The sequence below is a fragment of the Garra rufa genome, chromosome 10, assembly GCF_049309525.1.
Source record: "Garra rufa chromosome 10, GarRuf1.0, whole genome shotgun sequence".
Classification (NCBI taxonomy): Eukaryota; Metazoa; Chordata; class Actinopteri; order Cypriniformes; family Cyprinidae; genus Garra; species Garra rufa.
This window is the reverse complement of record NC_133370.1, coordinates 16,209,010-16,221,100: the sequence shown is the minus strand read 5'-3', so window position 1 is coordinate 16,221,100 and position 12,091 is coordinate 16,209,010. Positions and strand designations below refer to the sequence as shown.

General features: G+C 37.7%; 2 protein-coding genes across 4 annotated transcripts in view; both read right to left on the bottom strand.

Moving 5' to 3' along the window:
- The window catches only part of carmil3 (capping protein regulator and myosin 1 linker 3), an 85,139-nt gene extending 84,928 nt beyond the window's left edge, over positions 1 to 211 (bottom strand). For all 3 annotated transcript variants that reach the window (XM_073849558.1, XM_073849559.1, XM_073849560.1), the window contains exon 1: positions 80 to 211. In XM_073849558.1, coding sequence (XP_073705659.1) covers positions 80 to 137 — 58 coding nt within the window. In that variant the 5' untranslated portion in view covers positions 138 to 211. The remainder of the gene's footprint in view (positions 1 to 79) is intronic.
- Positions 212 to 3,070: 2,859 nt separating this feature from the next.
- On the bottom strand, positions 3,071 to 11,716 carry LOC141344843 (tripartite motif-containing protein 16). Its single transcript, XM_073849740.1, has 6 exons — positions 11,338 to 11,716; positions 7,855 to 7,950; positions 6,920 to 7,162; positions 6,665 to 6,824; positions 4,096 to 4,155; positions 3,071 to 3,974 (listed from the first exon to the last, which is right to left on the bottom strand). Exons 1-6 carry the CDS (start codon positions 11,695 to 11,697, stop codon positions 3,397 to 3,399), a joined length of 1,497 nt encoding a protein of 498 aa, XP_073705841.1. The 5' UTR covers positions 11,698 to 11,716; the 3' UTR covers positions 3,071 to 3,396.
- Between the last annotated feature and the right edge of the window lie 375 nt (positions 11,717 to 12,091).

The following is a 12,091-nucleotide window of genomic DNA, read 5'->3' as shown; positions in this document are numbered from 1 at the left end:
ACGCGCTTAACAAATCCCATGGTGCGCGTGTCGAATGTCGGATAGGAAGAGGAAAAAAAGAGCGATTGGATTTAATCACCTGTCATTTCCCGACTCACGGTGAGAAAAGCAGTCGCGACGGTGTCTTTGGATGCCATGACGTCCAGCGCCCTCTCCTCTCTTCCTTTCCTTATCAAGCAGGAGCAGCTATAATGCTCGCTCTCCCTCAGCCAATGCCTATAAACATATCATACTGAAGAGAGAGCCAGCGAGGGGAGGAGGAGGAGGGCATGAGAGAGGAGTTCACACACAAGTGTGCATATATCTATGTAAAGCGATGAATTAATAATGCAAACGCAAGGTTTGTGTTTGGATGAGAACATGCTTCAAGTCCTTTCATCTTTTTGACTCGTATTAATAAAACATGATGAACGTGCGTGACACAGATAGATAGATAGATAGATAGATAGATAGATAGATAGATAGATAGATAGATAGATAGATAGATAGATAGATAGATAGATAGATAGATAAGATGTACTTTACATCTTATAAATATGAGATAACATAATATTAATTAATGATATAAAAGGCCACTTAAGTGTACTTAAAGAAAGTTAATTTTTAAGACTGTTTTTAACTTACTTTTTACGTACTTTAAGTGCAATTTGAAACAGTGTCAAACTAACCCTTTTTCTTTAAAGTACATTTTTAAATTATGTTTTAAAAATATTTCGTCATGCTTTAGAGAAGTACACTTTTTTGAAAGATTGACTAACATACTAAAGCACATGTGAAGTATTTGATATACGTTTATTTAGTATTAAATTTAAAATATTACATTTTAAAATATTACATTTTAAATGTACAAAATTGCAACTTAATGAACTAAATTGCAGCTTCCGCCATACAAATGTTTCATTACACAATATACTTAAATTAATTTAAAGCATTACTTAGTAAATTGTTTCCATAAGAATTCTTTTAAAAGTGTACTAAAGCATATGCTAGCTCGTTGGCTAGCTAGCAATAGATAGATAGATATAGATAGTGAACTATATTTATAGGTTAGCACAAACAGGTAGGAAAACTCAAGAGTTTTGTGGATTTTCATGCACAACTGTTTGCATTGAGGCTAATAAATGTGACCCTGCACCACAAAACCACTAATAGGGGGCATTTTTTTTAAACTGAATAAATAAGCTTCCCCCTGATGTATGGTTTGTTAGACAATATTTGGCCAAGATACAACTCCTTAAAAATCTGGAATCTGGGGTTGCAAAAATCTAAATATTAAGAACATTGCCTTTAATGTTGTCTAAATTAAGTTCTTAGCAATGCATATTACTAATAAAAAAATAAGTTTTGATATATTTATGATAGGAAATTAACAAAAAATCTTTACCTTACCTTACCTTACTTTACATGCTACTTATGGCAAATATGGCTAGTGTTCTATTAAATGTTGACAAAATTCACTTTTAGCAAATACACCTAGCACATTTTAAATTTGCAGTCTTTCTCTCTTGGGAAAACAGATCAAAAAATATTGATGACTCACCCTGCACTAGACAAATTTTTGTCCAATCAAATGCTCCCTAGAATGAGTAAGCCCCTCTCCAAGACCGCTTACCTATAGGGCTAATTTAAAGGGACAACATCAAAGACTGACACGGAAGAGAAGACATTTTTGAATAAAGTCATTATTTTTATTTTTGCACACAAAGAGTATTCTCGTAGCTTTATAAAATTAAGTTTGAATCACTGATGCCACATTGACTATTTTAACAATGTCCTTACTACCTTTCTGGGCCTTAATCATGGTAGTTCTATTGCTGTCTATGCAGGGTCAGAAAGCTCTCAGACTTCATCAAAAACATTTAAAAAAATTGTGTTCTGAAGGCCTTACAGCTTTGGAACGACATGAAGGTGAGTAATTAATGACAGAATTTTATTAATTAATGACATTTTGGGTGTTACCCCTTTTTAAAAAAAGTGACATCATCTAATCCACCCCACCCAAACCTCTCTACTCAACGGGAAATACATCAAAGCGAGAAAGAAAACTGTATATTATCCAACAACTTACTCTAACAGCTTCAAGAGGGTCCTGCACCTTGTTAGCAGTAAGAGTGACAGACCTCAGCATCTGCCTGCTGGGTAATTGCTAGGAGGTGTTTGTGACTAGCGTTTTGAGCCTATATGGTGACTCAGTGTTTAAAAATGGGTATTTATAGAGACTAGTGTCAGTGTCCTTGGCAGTGAGAAAAATGGTTTCTTTCATAATAGAGTATTTTAAAATCCCCGTCACTCATAAAAGGATAATACAGGCAGCAAATGATGTCTGTGATTGGACAGAACTGTAAATGGGCTCCCTGAGGACCATGGCACACTTTCTCTCTCTATGATGTTCGCTATTTGAGCCTGTGCTTCCCTCTACACGCATTTCTTCCGCTTCTCTGTTGCTCTGGCATTGCTTGCTCTGTTGAAACCGTGTCTGCTCTACACTTACCCCAAGGCTGGTTTTGTGTTCGGAAGGGTGGGTAGCAGGGGGAAGGGCAGGAGGCGACTGGCTTTGGTGTTGTCCCTTCTACAAACCCTCCAGGCCTCTGTATATCTACTCAATGAGATGATGCGCGTGTGTGTGAGTATGTGCATTTGTGCGGTTTAAGGGAGAAAAAAGACCATGTAGGTCTAACTGTTGGGACAGGGGAAGAGTGCAGCCTGAAGGAAGAATGACAGAAGAAATGGACTAATGCTAAACACAATATAGACATACACTCTTAAAAATAAAGGTTCTTTATTGGCATCAGTTGTTCTATGAAGAACCTTGAACATTCAGAAAAGGTTCTTTATAGTCGAAAAAGGTTCAAAATGGTTCTTTTAGGAACTGAAAGGGAACCAAAAACCAAAAATTGTTCTTTTAGAACCTTTATTTTTAAGAGTGTGGTGGGAACAGAATAGACGTAGAATGTGGATGTGGCTGAAGGATTAGAATGACAGATTTCCATTCAGAACCGCGCTTGCTATATTAGCATGAGTTGTGCAATAATTTCATAAATATTCAGAAGATGTTAAAAATAGGGTTTATGCATGTTGCTATAATTTATTATAAAATGGCATTCAAAATCAAATGCATGCAGTGATACATACAATACAAAATCTAGATTTTTTTTCACTCACTCTCACTCTAAAGGCACTGCTTTGATACGTGTCCTTGGTTGTTCTTGGTTAAACTTAAGCTGTTCTTAATTACAGATGCTGATATGAAAAGGCTGGATTTAAAACTTATCTAGTGCTGCCACCAAGTGTCTACATGCAAAAACCACATCCTTCCAACAAATCCTGATGAGCAATTACATATTTGTTTGAGAATAACATGCATTTGATTACAGCTGCATGTCTAAACACTACAACTTACAAACTACTAAAAGAAGAAAGGGACGTTTTTGTCTCATTTTTCACTGGATCACAAAATCTCACATAGGACCCATTCCCAGCGAGTCCAAACCCAGGATAAACAGGCTCTTTAAAAACTGTTTGGTGCTTATAAATGAGACTCATGTTGTTGGAAACATTGTAGAATGCCAAGATTCCAGCCCTGTAGTCTAAATACACTCCTATTTTGGATCCATGTGATAGACACTTTGAAAATGTTTTCTTATTGTCATGCCAAAATTCTAAATGGCCGTGTTGACAGCGTAGTCCCCATGACTGGTCATTTCTTCCAAAGAGGACACGATGCTTGCCTTTTCTACGGATCCCTTGGTAGGACACAGCAATGCAGACCCAAGTGCCTCCGCCAATCTCAACTTCCCAATATTTAGGGGACCCTCTGAGACCTTCATTGCACAGGATCTGTGCCCTGCAGTCAAACCTCTGAGTGTGTTCAGAATAGATCTGAAGCTGATGCGAGGCCTTCACCTCCCTGTTCTCGTTCCTCAAGACGAGATGTTCATGGGCTGAGTTGGTATTAAAAGTGAGCTTTGATGCATCTGAGGTAGATAGATGGACAGATGAAAAGATGAAATATTAGTACAATTAACAACAAAGTACACTTATTTGTGAATCAGAAAAGTATTTTTCTGTGTGTTTAGTTCTATACTGGAAACTTACACTGTAGGAACTTCTCTCGTGTCTGCGGTGGTGGTGATGTTAGGATTCTAGTGTTTTTCACTGCAAAGAAAAATAGTTAAAGAGATAGTTCACCCAAAAATGAAAATTCTGTCATTAGTTACTCACCCTCATGTGGTTCCAAACCCATAAGACCTTCGTTCATCTTCAGAACACAAATTAAGATATTTTTGATTCTTGTAAGTGTTCTCGTAGCTTCGTAAAATTTGTAAAAAACCCTGATATCACATGGACTATTTTACAGATGTCCTTGCTATGTTTCTGGGCCTGGGAACATTTTAGTTGTGTTGCTGTCTATAGAGGGTAAGAAAGCTCTTGGATTTTTCATCAAAAATATCTTCATTTGTTTTCCGAAGATGAATGTCTTACGGGTTTGGAACGACATGAGGGTGAGTAATTAATGACCGAATTTTCATTTTTGGGTGAATTATCTCTTTAGGTGATTTGGAGACATAAAGTGCTTCTTAATCAGAAGTCCTTCCAAGTCCAGTTCTTCAAAGGCTTCTAGGCTAGAGTCTTTCTCCGCATTAAAAAATAGAATGAGATAGTCTAGTGAGTGCATCACAAAAATGAATAAAAAAACAACAACTATATAATAAAAATCTTTATACTGTATCAATTTCTGTTAATGCAGTACAACTGTCTGTGGCCATTGCCATTACATAATGAAACTGGACTGGAGCTCAGTGCTGACTCATTTTCCAGCAATTATTTTTGGTGAACTGTTATATTTGCAAAGAATTGTGGGTGATCAAGGTGGATGTGAAGGATACACCTGATGCATCCTTTAAAATAAGATGAATAAAGGATGCAAAATAAAGGTTGACTTCCAAGGATCCTTTAAAGTGTGAAGGCCTTCGTCTGCACTTATTGACATGGCAGCGGAGTTATGCAACCTTACTAGGACGCAACCTTTCGCACCCATAATACAATCATGAAATACAGTCAAAAGTTTTTTTTTAAATGGTTTTAAATGTTTTTTTTTTAAAGAAGTCTCTTCTGCTCACCAAGCCTGCATTTATTTGATCCAAAATACAGCAAAAACAGTACAATTTTGAAACATTTTTACTATTTTACTGTTTTTAAATATATTTTAAAATGTAAATTATTTCTGTGAATTTAAAGCTGAATTTTTAGCATCATTATTTGAGTCACATGATCCTTCAGAAATAAATGTTGAAACAGCTAGAATTTTTTCAGGTTTCAAGTTAAGATGAACAGCATTTATCTTTTGTAACATTATAAATGTCTTTATCATCAATCAGTTTAAAGCATCCTTGATAACTAAAACAAAAACAAAAAGTGGCATGTCCAAAATTATTCATACCCTTTGCAAACTGTCATAGTCTATGGGAAAATCCAAAGTTCTATACCATTCCAAATAGTCCAAGCTGTTCTAAAGAATCCTAATTACCCTGATTCACTGGGAACAGCTGTTTAATCAACTCAACCAGTGAAAAACAGAAGCTCTCTGCTGTTGGTTTGTGGACAGTCATGGCTAAGACAAAGGAGCTCACTGAGGACCTGCAGCTGTGCATTGTGGCTGCTCACAAGTCAGGAAAGGGCTATAAGACCATATCTAAAGGTTTTGAAGTTCCAGTGGCTACAGTGCAAAGTATTATTAAAAAAATACAAGATGTTCCCACTGTGAAATCTCAGAGGACATGGTCGGAAGCCAAAACTGACACCTGTGCTGGCCAGGAGGATAGTGAGAGAGGTAAAAAAAGAATCCAAGGATCACCACCAAGATCATCCTGATGAATCTGGGCTCTGCTGGTGGCAACATCTCAAAGCAGACAGTCAAACAGATGCTGCACACCGCTGGGTTCCATGGACGCAGACCAAGGAGGGCACCACTTCTCCAAATAAGGTACATAAAAGCCCGCTTGGCCTTTGCAAATGTTCATCTGGACAAAGAAGAAGACTTCTGGTCTTCTGTTTTATGGTCAGATGAAACTAAAATTGAATTGTTTGGCCACAATGATGTAGCCTTCATTTGCCGTAAAAAAGGAGAAGCCTTCAACCCTAAGAACACCATCCCCACTGTCAAACATGGGGGTGGGAACCTAATGTTTTTGGGGTGTTTGTCAGCTGGTGGACCAGGGAACCTAATCACAGTAAACAGCACCATGAAAAAGGAGCAATACATCAAAATTCTCAACAACAACATCAGGCAGTCTGCAGAGAAATTTGGCCTTGGGCACCAGTGAACAATTTAGCATGACAATGACCCAAAACACAGCAAATTTGGTGAAGAAATGGTTAGCAGGCAAAAACATTAACGTTTCGCAGTGGCCCAGCCAGAGTCCTGACTTAAATCCAATTGAGAATCTGTGGAGGGAGCTAAAGATCAGGGTGATGGCAAGGGGACCCTCCAACCTGAAAGAGTTGGAGCTCATCGCTAAAGATGAATGGGCAAAAATACCAGTGGAAGCATTGAGAAGCATTTGATTGCTGTAATAGCCAATAAAGGCTTTTCTATTGATTATTGAGAAGGGTATGAATAATTTTGGACATGCCACTTTTTGTTCAAATGTAACATTCTACTAACCTTTTCTGGAAATTGTGACTAAACTCAACTTGCTGGTCTTGTTTAGCTTTTCTACTAGTTCATCAACTGCCATGGAGTCACGTTCAAAGGTATTATATGGACGCACAAGAAAGACATATGGTCTTTTATACTCAGTCAGCAAGGGCATAGACACAGCACTCTGTAGAGAGAGAGAAAACACCTTGAAGTTTTCCCTGAAGATTGTACAAGACACTTCAACAGGAGCCCAATTTTATTTCACAGCCATCACTGTACCTCTAAAAATCGAACATCATTGTTTGTTTGAGAGAGCAGCTCCTGGTGTTGTAGATTAGCACCCGAGGTCCTCATATTAGTGATCTCCAGCTGTAGAATCTTTATGAATCCCTCCGCTTGCTTCACTGCAGACTCTGTCTGACCTTGGATCAGCTCTGCCACTTTGCTTTGACTGTTCTTCATAGACTGGATCAGCTCTGCAAAGCTCTTCTCATTCTTCTCCAGTGCCTTATTTGCTGAAGCCTAATAATAAGGAAGGAGCAGAGTGGATGTCTCAACCTTAGCTACACATACAATATAGGGTTTGCACTTACGTCATGATTTGTTCAGATACTCAGATGTGTGGCCATATTGGCGATACCCCGAATGTAAACAACAGCATGGATTAATGTACTACTAAATACGTTGTTCTGCTAATTTATGCTGTCTAAACCATGGAAAAAATGTGTGGAAGCTACTAAATCATATAGAGAAGGGCTTAATAAGGTAGTATTTTGACAAACTAAAGTTAATAGGTGGTAAAACAGTATTAATTAAGATATTAGCCTAATATTTCACCTATCTGACCGGAAATGATAAGAACAAACACAAATGTTGTCAAGATTCTTGACCTAGAAATCCTCATTCAGTTTGGCCAACCACAAATGTCTTTTGTTCCTCAGACAGTTTTGCACTCCTTCTCTTTGATTTGTTATACGTTTTGGCAACCTATAGTACTCCAAATATTTTTCCAGGTCTGACCGATTAGTGCACCCTGAAACATGACAATAATTGACCATTTTCAGCAGCAATAACCAGCTAAATATGCAAGTTTCATTTGGTTCAGTGGCACTGTTTACATTCAGTGCTGGCAATATGGCCGATTGATGACGTGACGTGAAAACACTGTTTACTATACCATAAAAAATATATGATAAATATAAATGCCATCTAACCTTGAAAATCTCAATAGCTTGTCTCAGCTCTTGCACGTCTTTCTGCTTAGCTTCAATTATGTCAACGGTCCCCTTGTGCAACTGCCCCAACTTAATCTGAAAAAGAAACATTCAGTTCAGTTGCAGTTCACCTCAGTAATATAAATTCTAGTGTGTTTAAGCCTTTTAACACTTTTATCAGCACTGATAGTACAAAAAAAAAAAAAAATTACTCAGACTCAAGATTCATTCCACCCACAAAAGCAATGTGTTGAGTATGCATCTTAACCACTGGTAATAGGCTAATATCTGCAGGGTTACCAGGTTTTCACAACAAAACCGGCCCTATAGAGTTTGCACTTACGTCACGATTTAATCAGTTACCCGGATACGTGGTTATATTGGCGATACTCGGATGTAAAGAACAGTGTGGATTGCACGGTTAATGTACAGCTAAATACGTTCTGCTAATTTATGCTGTCTAAACCATGGGAAAAAATTTATGGAAGTAGCTAAATCATATAAAGAAGTACTTAGTAAGCAGGAAAGGGCGCAATATTTTGACAAACTAAAGTTAATAGGTGGTAAAGATATGTACGAGTAGTATCAGTTAAGATATTAGCCTAATATTGTACCTACCTGACCGGAAGTAATAAGAACAAACTCGAATGTTGTCCTAATTCTTATCCTGGAAAACCTGGTATAGTTTGACAAACCACAAACACCTTTTGTTCCTCAGACAGTTTTTTTGCAATCTTCTTCTTGATTTGTTAACCTTTGGCAGTCTATAGTACTCCAGATGTTTTTCCTGGTAGTAGCCCAAAACATGACAATAACTGACCAGCAGCAATAATCAGCAAAATATGTGAGTTTCATAATACTCTATTGCTACTTAAAACCAGGGGCGGATTTAGCCATTTTGGGGCCCAAGGCAAACACAGACATGGGGCCCTCTACATATTTTGTTCCTCCTTGTAAAACTGTAAAATCGTATTCTCATAATATATTACCTGTGCAATAATATTTATTATCTATTCACAAGGAAGAGTTGCCATTTGTTCTATTTACCTTGGTTTCCAAGCAGAATCTCCTAACTAGATCTGTTTGCTGCTGCCTAAATTGGAAAAGTTGTTTATAGTCTTCTATCTTGTTTTACTAAAGCGAGAAGAAACACACGCCATAAATCATGTAAATGATCAATATGGACACATAAATGTAAAATGCTGTATAACAGTCTTTGTCATTACTATAACGGCCAAAAGTGAACACGGAAGTGCTGTTACCTGCACAGGGCTTGAAATTTACTTTTTTACTTGGTAGCACTGGTGCCACCACGTTCAAAAAGTTAGGAGCACCAAAAAAAAAATTTAGGAGCACCCAATTTGTTTTTAGTAATGCACAATGCACCGATCTTGATTATTCATGGCTGATTCTGATTGTCGATCTTTTACAAGCAAATGGGCTAATTCTGAAAGCCTTTTTTAATATATTTATGTTACGCCTTAAGCAAGGAAGAATGAATGTAAACATGAGCCTACATGAACAAGCTGGTTAATTTCTCTATTAGAGCCATTTAAATTAGAGGCAGCCACTGTATTTTTAAACAGTAGAAATGACAAAAAATAAACGACACAGTTCGTTCTTAGTGGTGTTGACAAATGCAGCCATAATAGTAGCCTAGGCTACTCTGTTAATATTCAAATTGCAAATAGAGACCGAATTTTTCAAACATGATACAGAGCTATAGACATCATTATCTTATTATCTGCTCACATACTAATAACAGCCTAGATATTTTATGTAGCCTAATTTGCGCGCATTGGGAAGTCTCTCTCTAAACTTGAGGTATTAAAATTGCTTTTGAATGTGCGTGCGCGTTTTATTTTTGGTTTTAACAATCGCGCAAAACTCTCGACGGTGCTGAGCATGTTATAATACAAGAGATTACTTTAACAAAGCCATTAGAAAGTAGGAGGACACAAACGGGAATTTTAAAAGTGCGTCTTCAATGGAAATTACGCCCCTGCGTGAGTGGAGTGGAACTCTGCCGCTGAGTAACCATTTGATGTGGATGTATGCTGCGTTGTACAGTATTGAGACGGAGGCGCCAGAATGTATCTGACAGAATGTACGCTGTACCACTAAATATAGAATATTTCTTCAATCACTTCCGCAGTTCTGCAGCAGATGCGACGTGAAATAATGGAATAGTCCAACAGTGTGGTGTTCAAGGGAGGCGCCAGTTTCCATAACAAATATTCTATGGTATTCTGATTACTTTTCAGAGAATCTTTGACATTTGCCATAAAGTAAAAAAAAAAATAAAAAATCACCTCGACCAAATTTTTTTGAGGGGGCCCCTTGAAGCTCGGGGCCCAAGGCAACTGCCTACCTTTGCCTAATGGCAAAGTCCGCCCCTGCTTAAAACCAGGCCAATCGTTTTCTGTGGGGTAAAGTACACACAAAATTTGCATTCCAAGGGCTGAATATAACGTGGGGTTGCTTCAACTTGCGGACGAAAAAAACAATCTGCGCCAACAATGTTGAAGTATCCCAATTCTGCTGGAAAACCACAGACTTGGCAACACTGAGTATCTGGCCATTTTTGTATTATCAGTCTCAGTTAATAAATAATTCTGTCTGTCAAATTTTGAAATAAAAAAAATTCTCAAGAAAATATTGAGTAAAAATAGATATATTTGTCTCAGTTGCTAATTAAATTGGATTAGCCTACATCACATATTAGGAGTTAAGCACCAGATCACCATACTAGAATGATTTATGAAAGATTATACAACATTGACGACAATGAAAATTCAGCTGCGCCATCACAGGAATACATTACTTTTTAATATACAGGAAAAATATTAAATTGCATGTTAAAATATGTATTACACACATATATATATATATATATATATATATTAATATTACTGTTCACAGTATTATTGTTCTTACTCTATTACACAATTTTGAAACATTAAAATTTCTACCTTTGTTAATTCGTTCAAATTCTGGGTGTGGTTCAATCTTTGCAATCCATGGAAATCAATAGTGGCCTATTCATTTCTAAGGGGAAAATTAAGAAAAATATGCAATAGATTTTTTAGATTTTTGAGAGGTTAGATCACTGGTCTCAAACTTAGTTCCTGGAGGGCCACAGCTCTGCACAGTTTAGCTCCAACCCTAATCAGACACACCTGATCCAGCTAATCAAGGTCTTCAGGATTACTAGAAACTTCCAAGCAGGTGTGAGTTGGAGCTGGTTGGAGCTAAACTCTGCAGAGCTGCGGCCCTCCAGGAATTGAGTTTGAGACCTCTGGGTTAGATGTTGCTTTGTTAGGGTCACTGACACTGAAACACCTATCACAAAAAATACTGCATTATAGAACCCATTGATCACCTCGTTCTCCAGTTATAGTAACTATCACTGCAAAACCAACATAAACCAAGTCCTCGATCAGATTTCTATGATATTTTGCATTTCGAAATTACATTTCTGACCTGTTTATTGGCCACTTCCACTTTCATTGGGATGACATCATGACCTCTGTGTTTATCAGTGATGCACAGGTGACAGATGCAAAGCTGGTCTGTGCGGCAGTACAAAAAAAGCATTTTTCCATGATCAGGGCAGATGTTCCCCTGCAACAGTGCATTCGGCTCCACAAGCCTGTGCCTCTTTCCCACGTGCAAACTGTTATGCATGTCAAGATGATGCTCACAGTATGATTCTTCACACTCCACACAGGTCTGTTCGGCTTTGCGCTTCATTCCGACGCATGCATGACACTCGACATCTGTGGATCCACTTGAATGAAGAGCTGAAGCTGTTTCCTCCATGATTGTGGATGTGCTGGCCATGGCAGTACTTGACTGAGTTTCGTTTCCTGGTAAGTATGATTATGGCACTGGCAATGCGGAATTTAAATTTTATGGATAAGGGTGTGGTTTCAGCCTGCATGGGAGCCAGAGCAATGACTCAGAAGACTGCTATTGGCAAAACCACCAAAAGAAGCCACAATTCTTTTGCAATGAATATATCTGAAAGACACACATGCACTAGAAAACTCTCATATACACCAACAACTCTCATTTCCCCCCTATGCTCACTGGGAATGAAGGCAACAAACCAATATTAGTATGAGCTTCAGTTTAATAATCAATATTGTTTTTGGAATATGTAATGTATTTGCTTATTTACTTTGAATTTAGTTTGATATTTGCTTTAGCTGAACTTCCCTTAGGCCAAAAAACA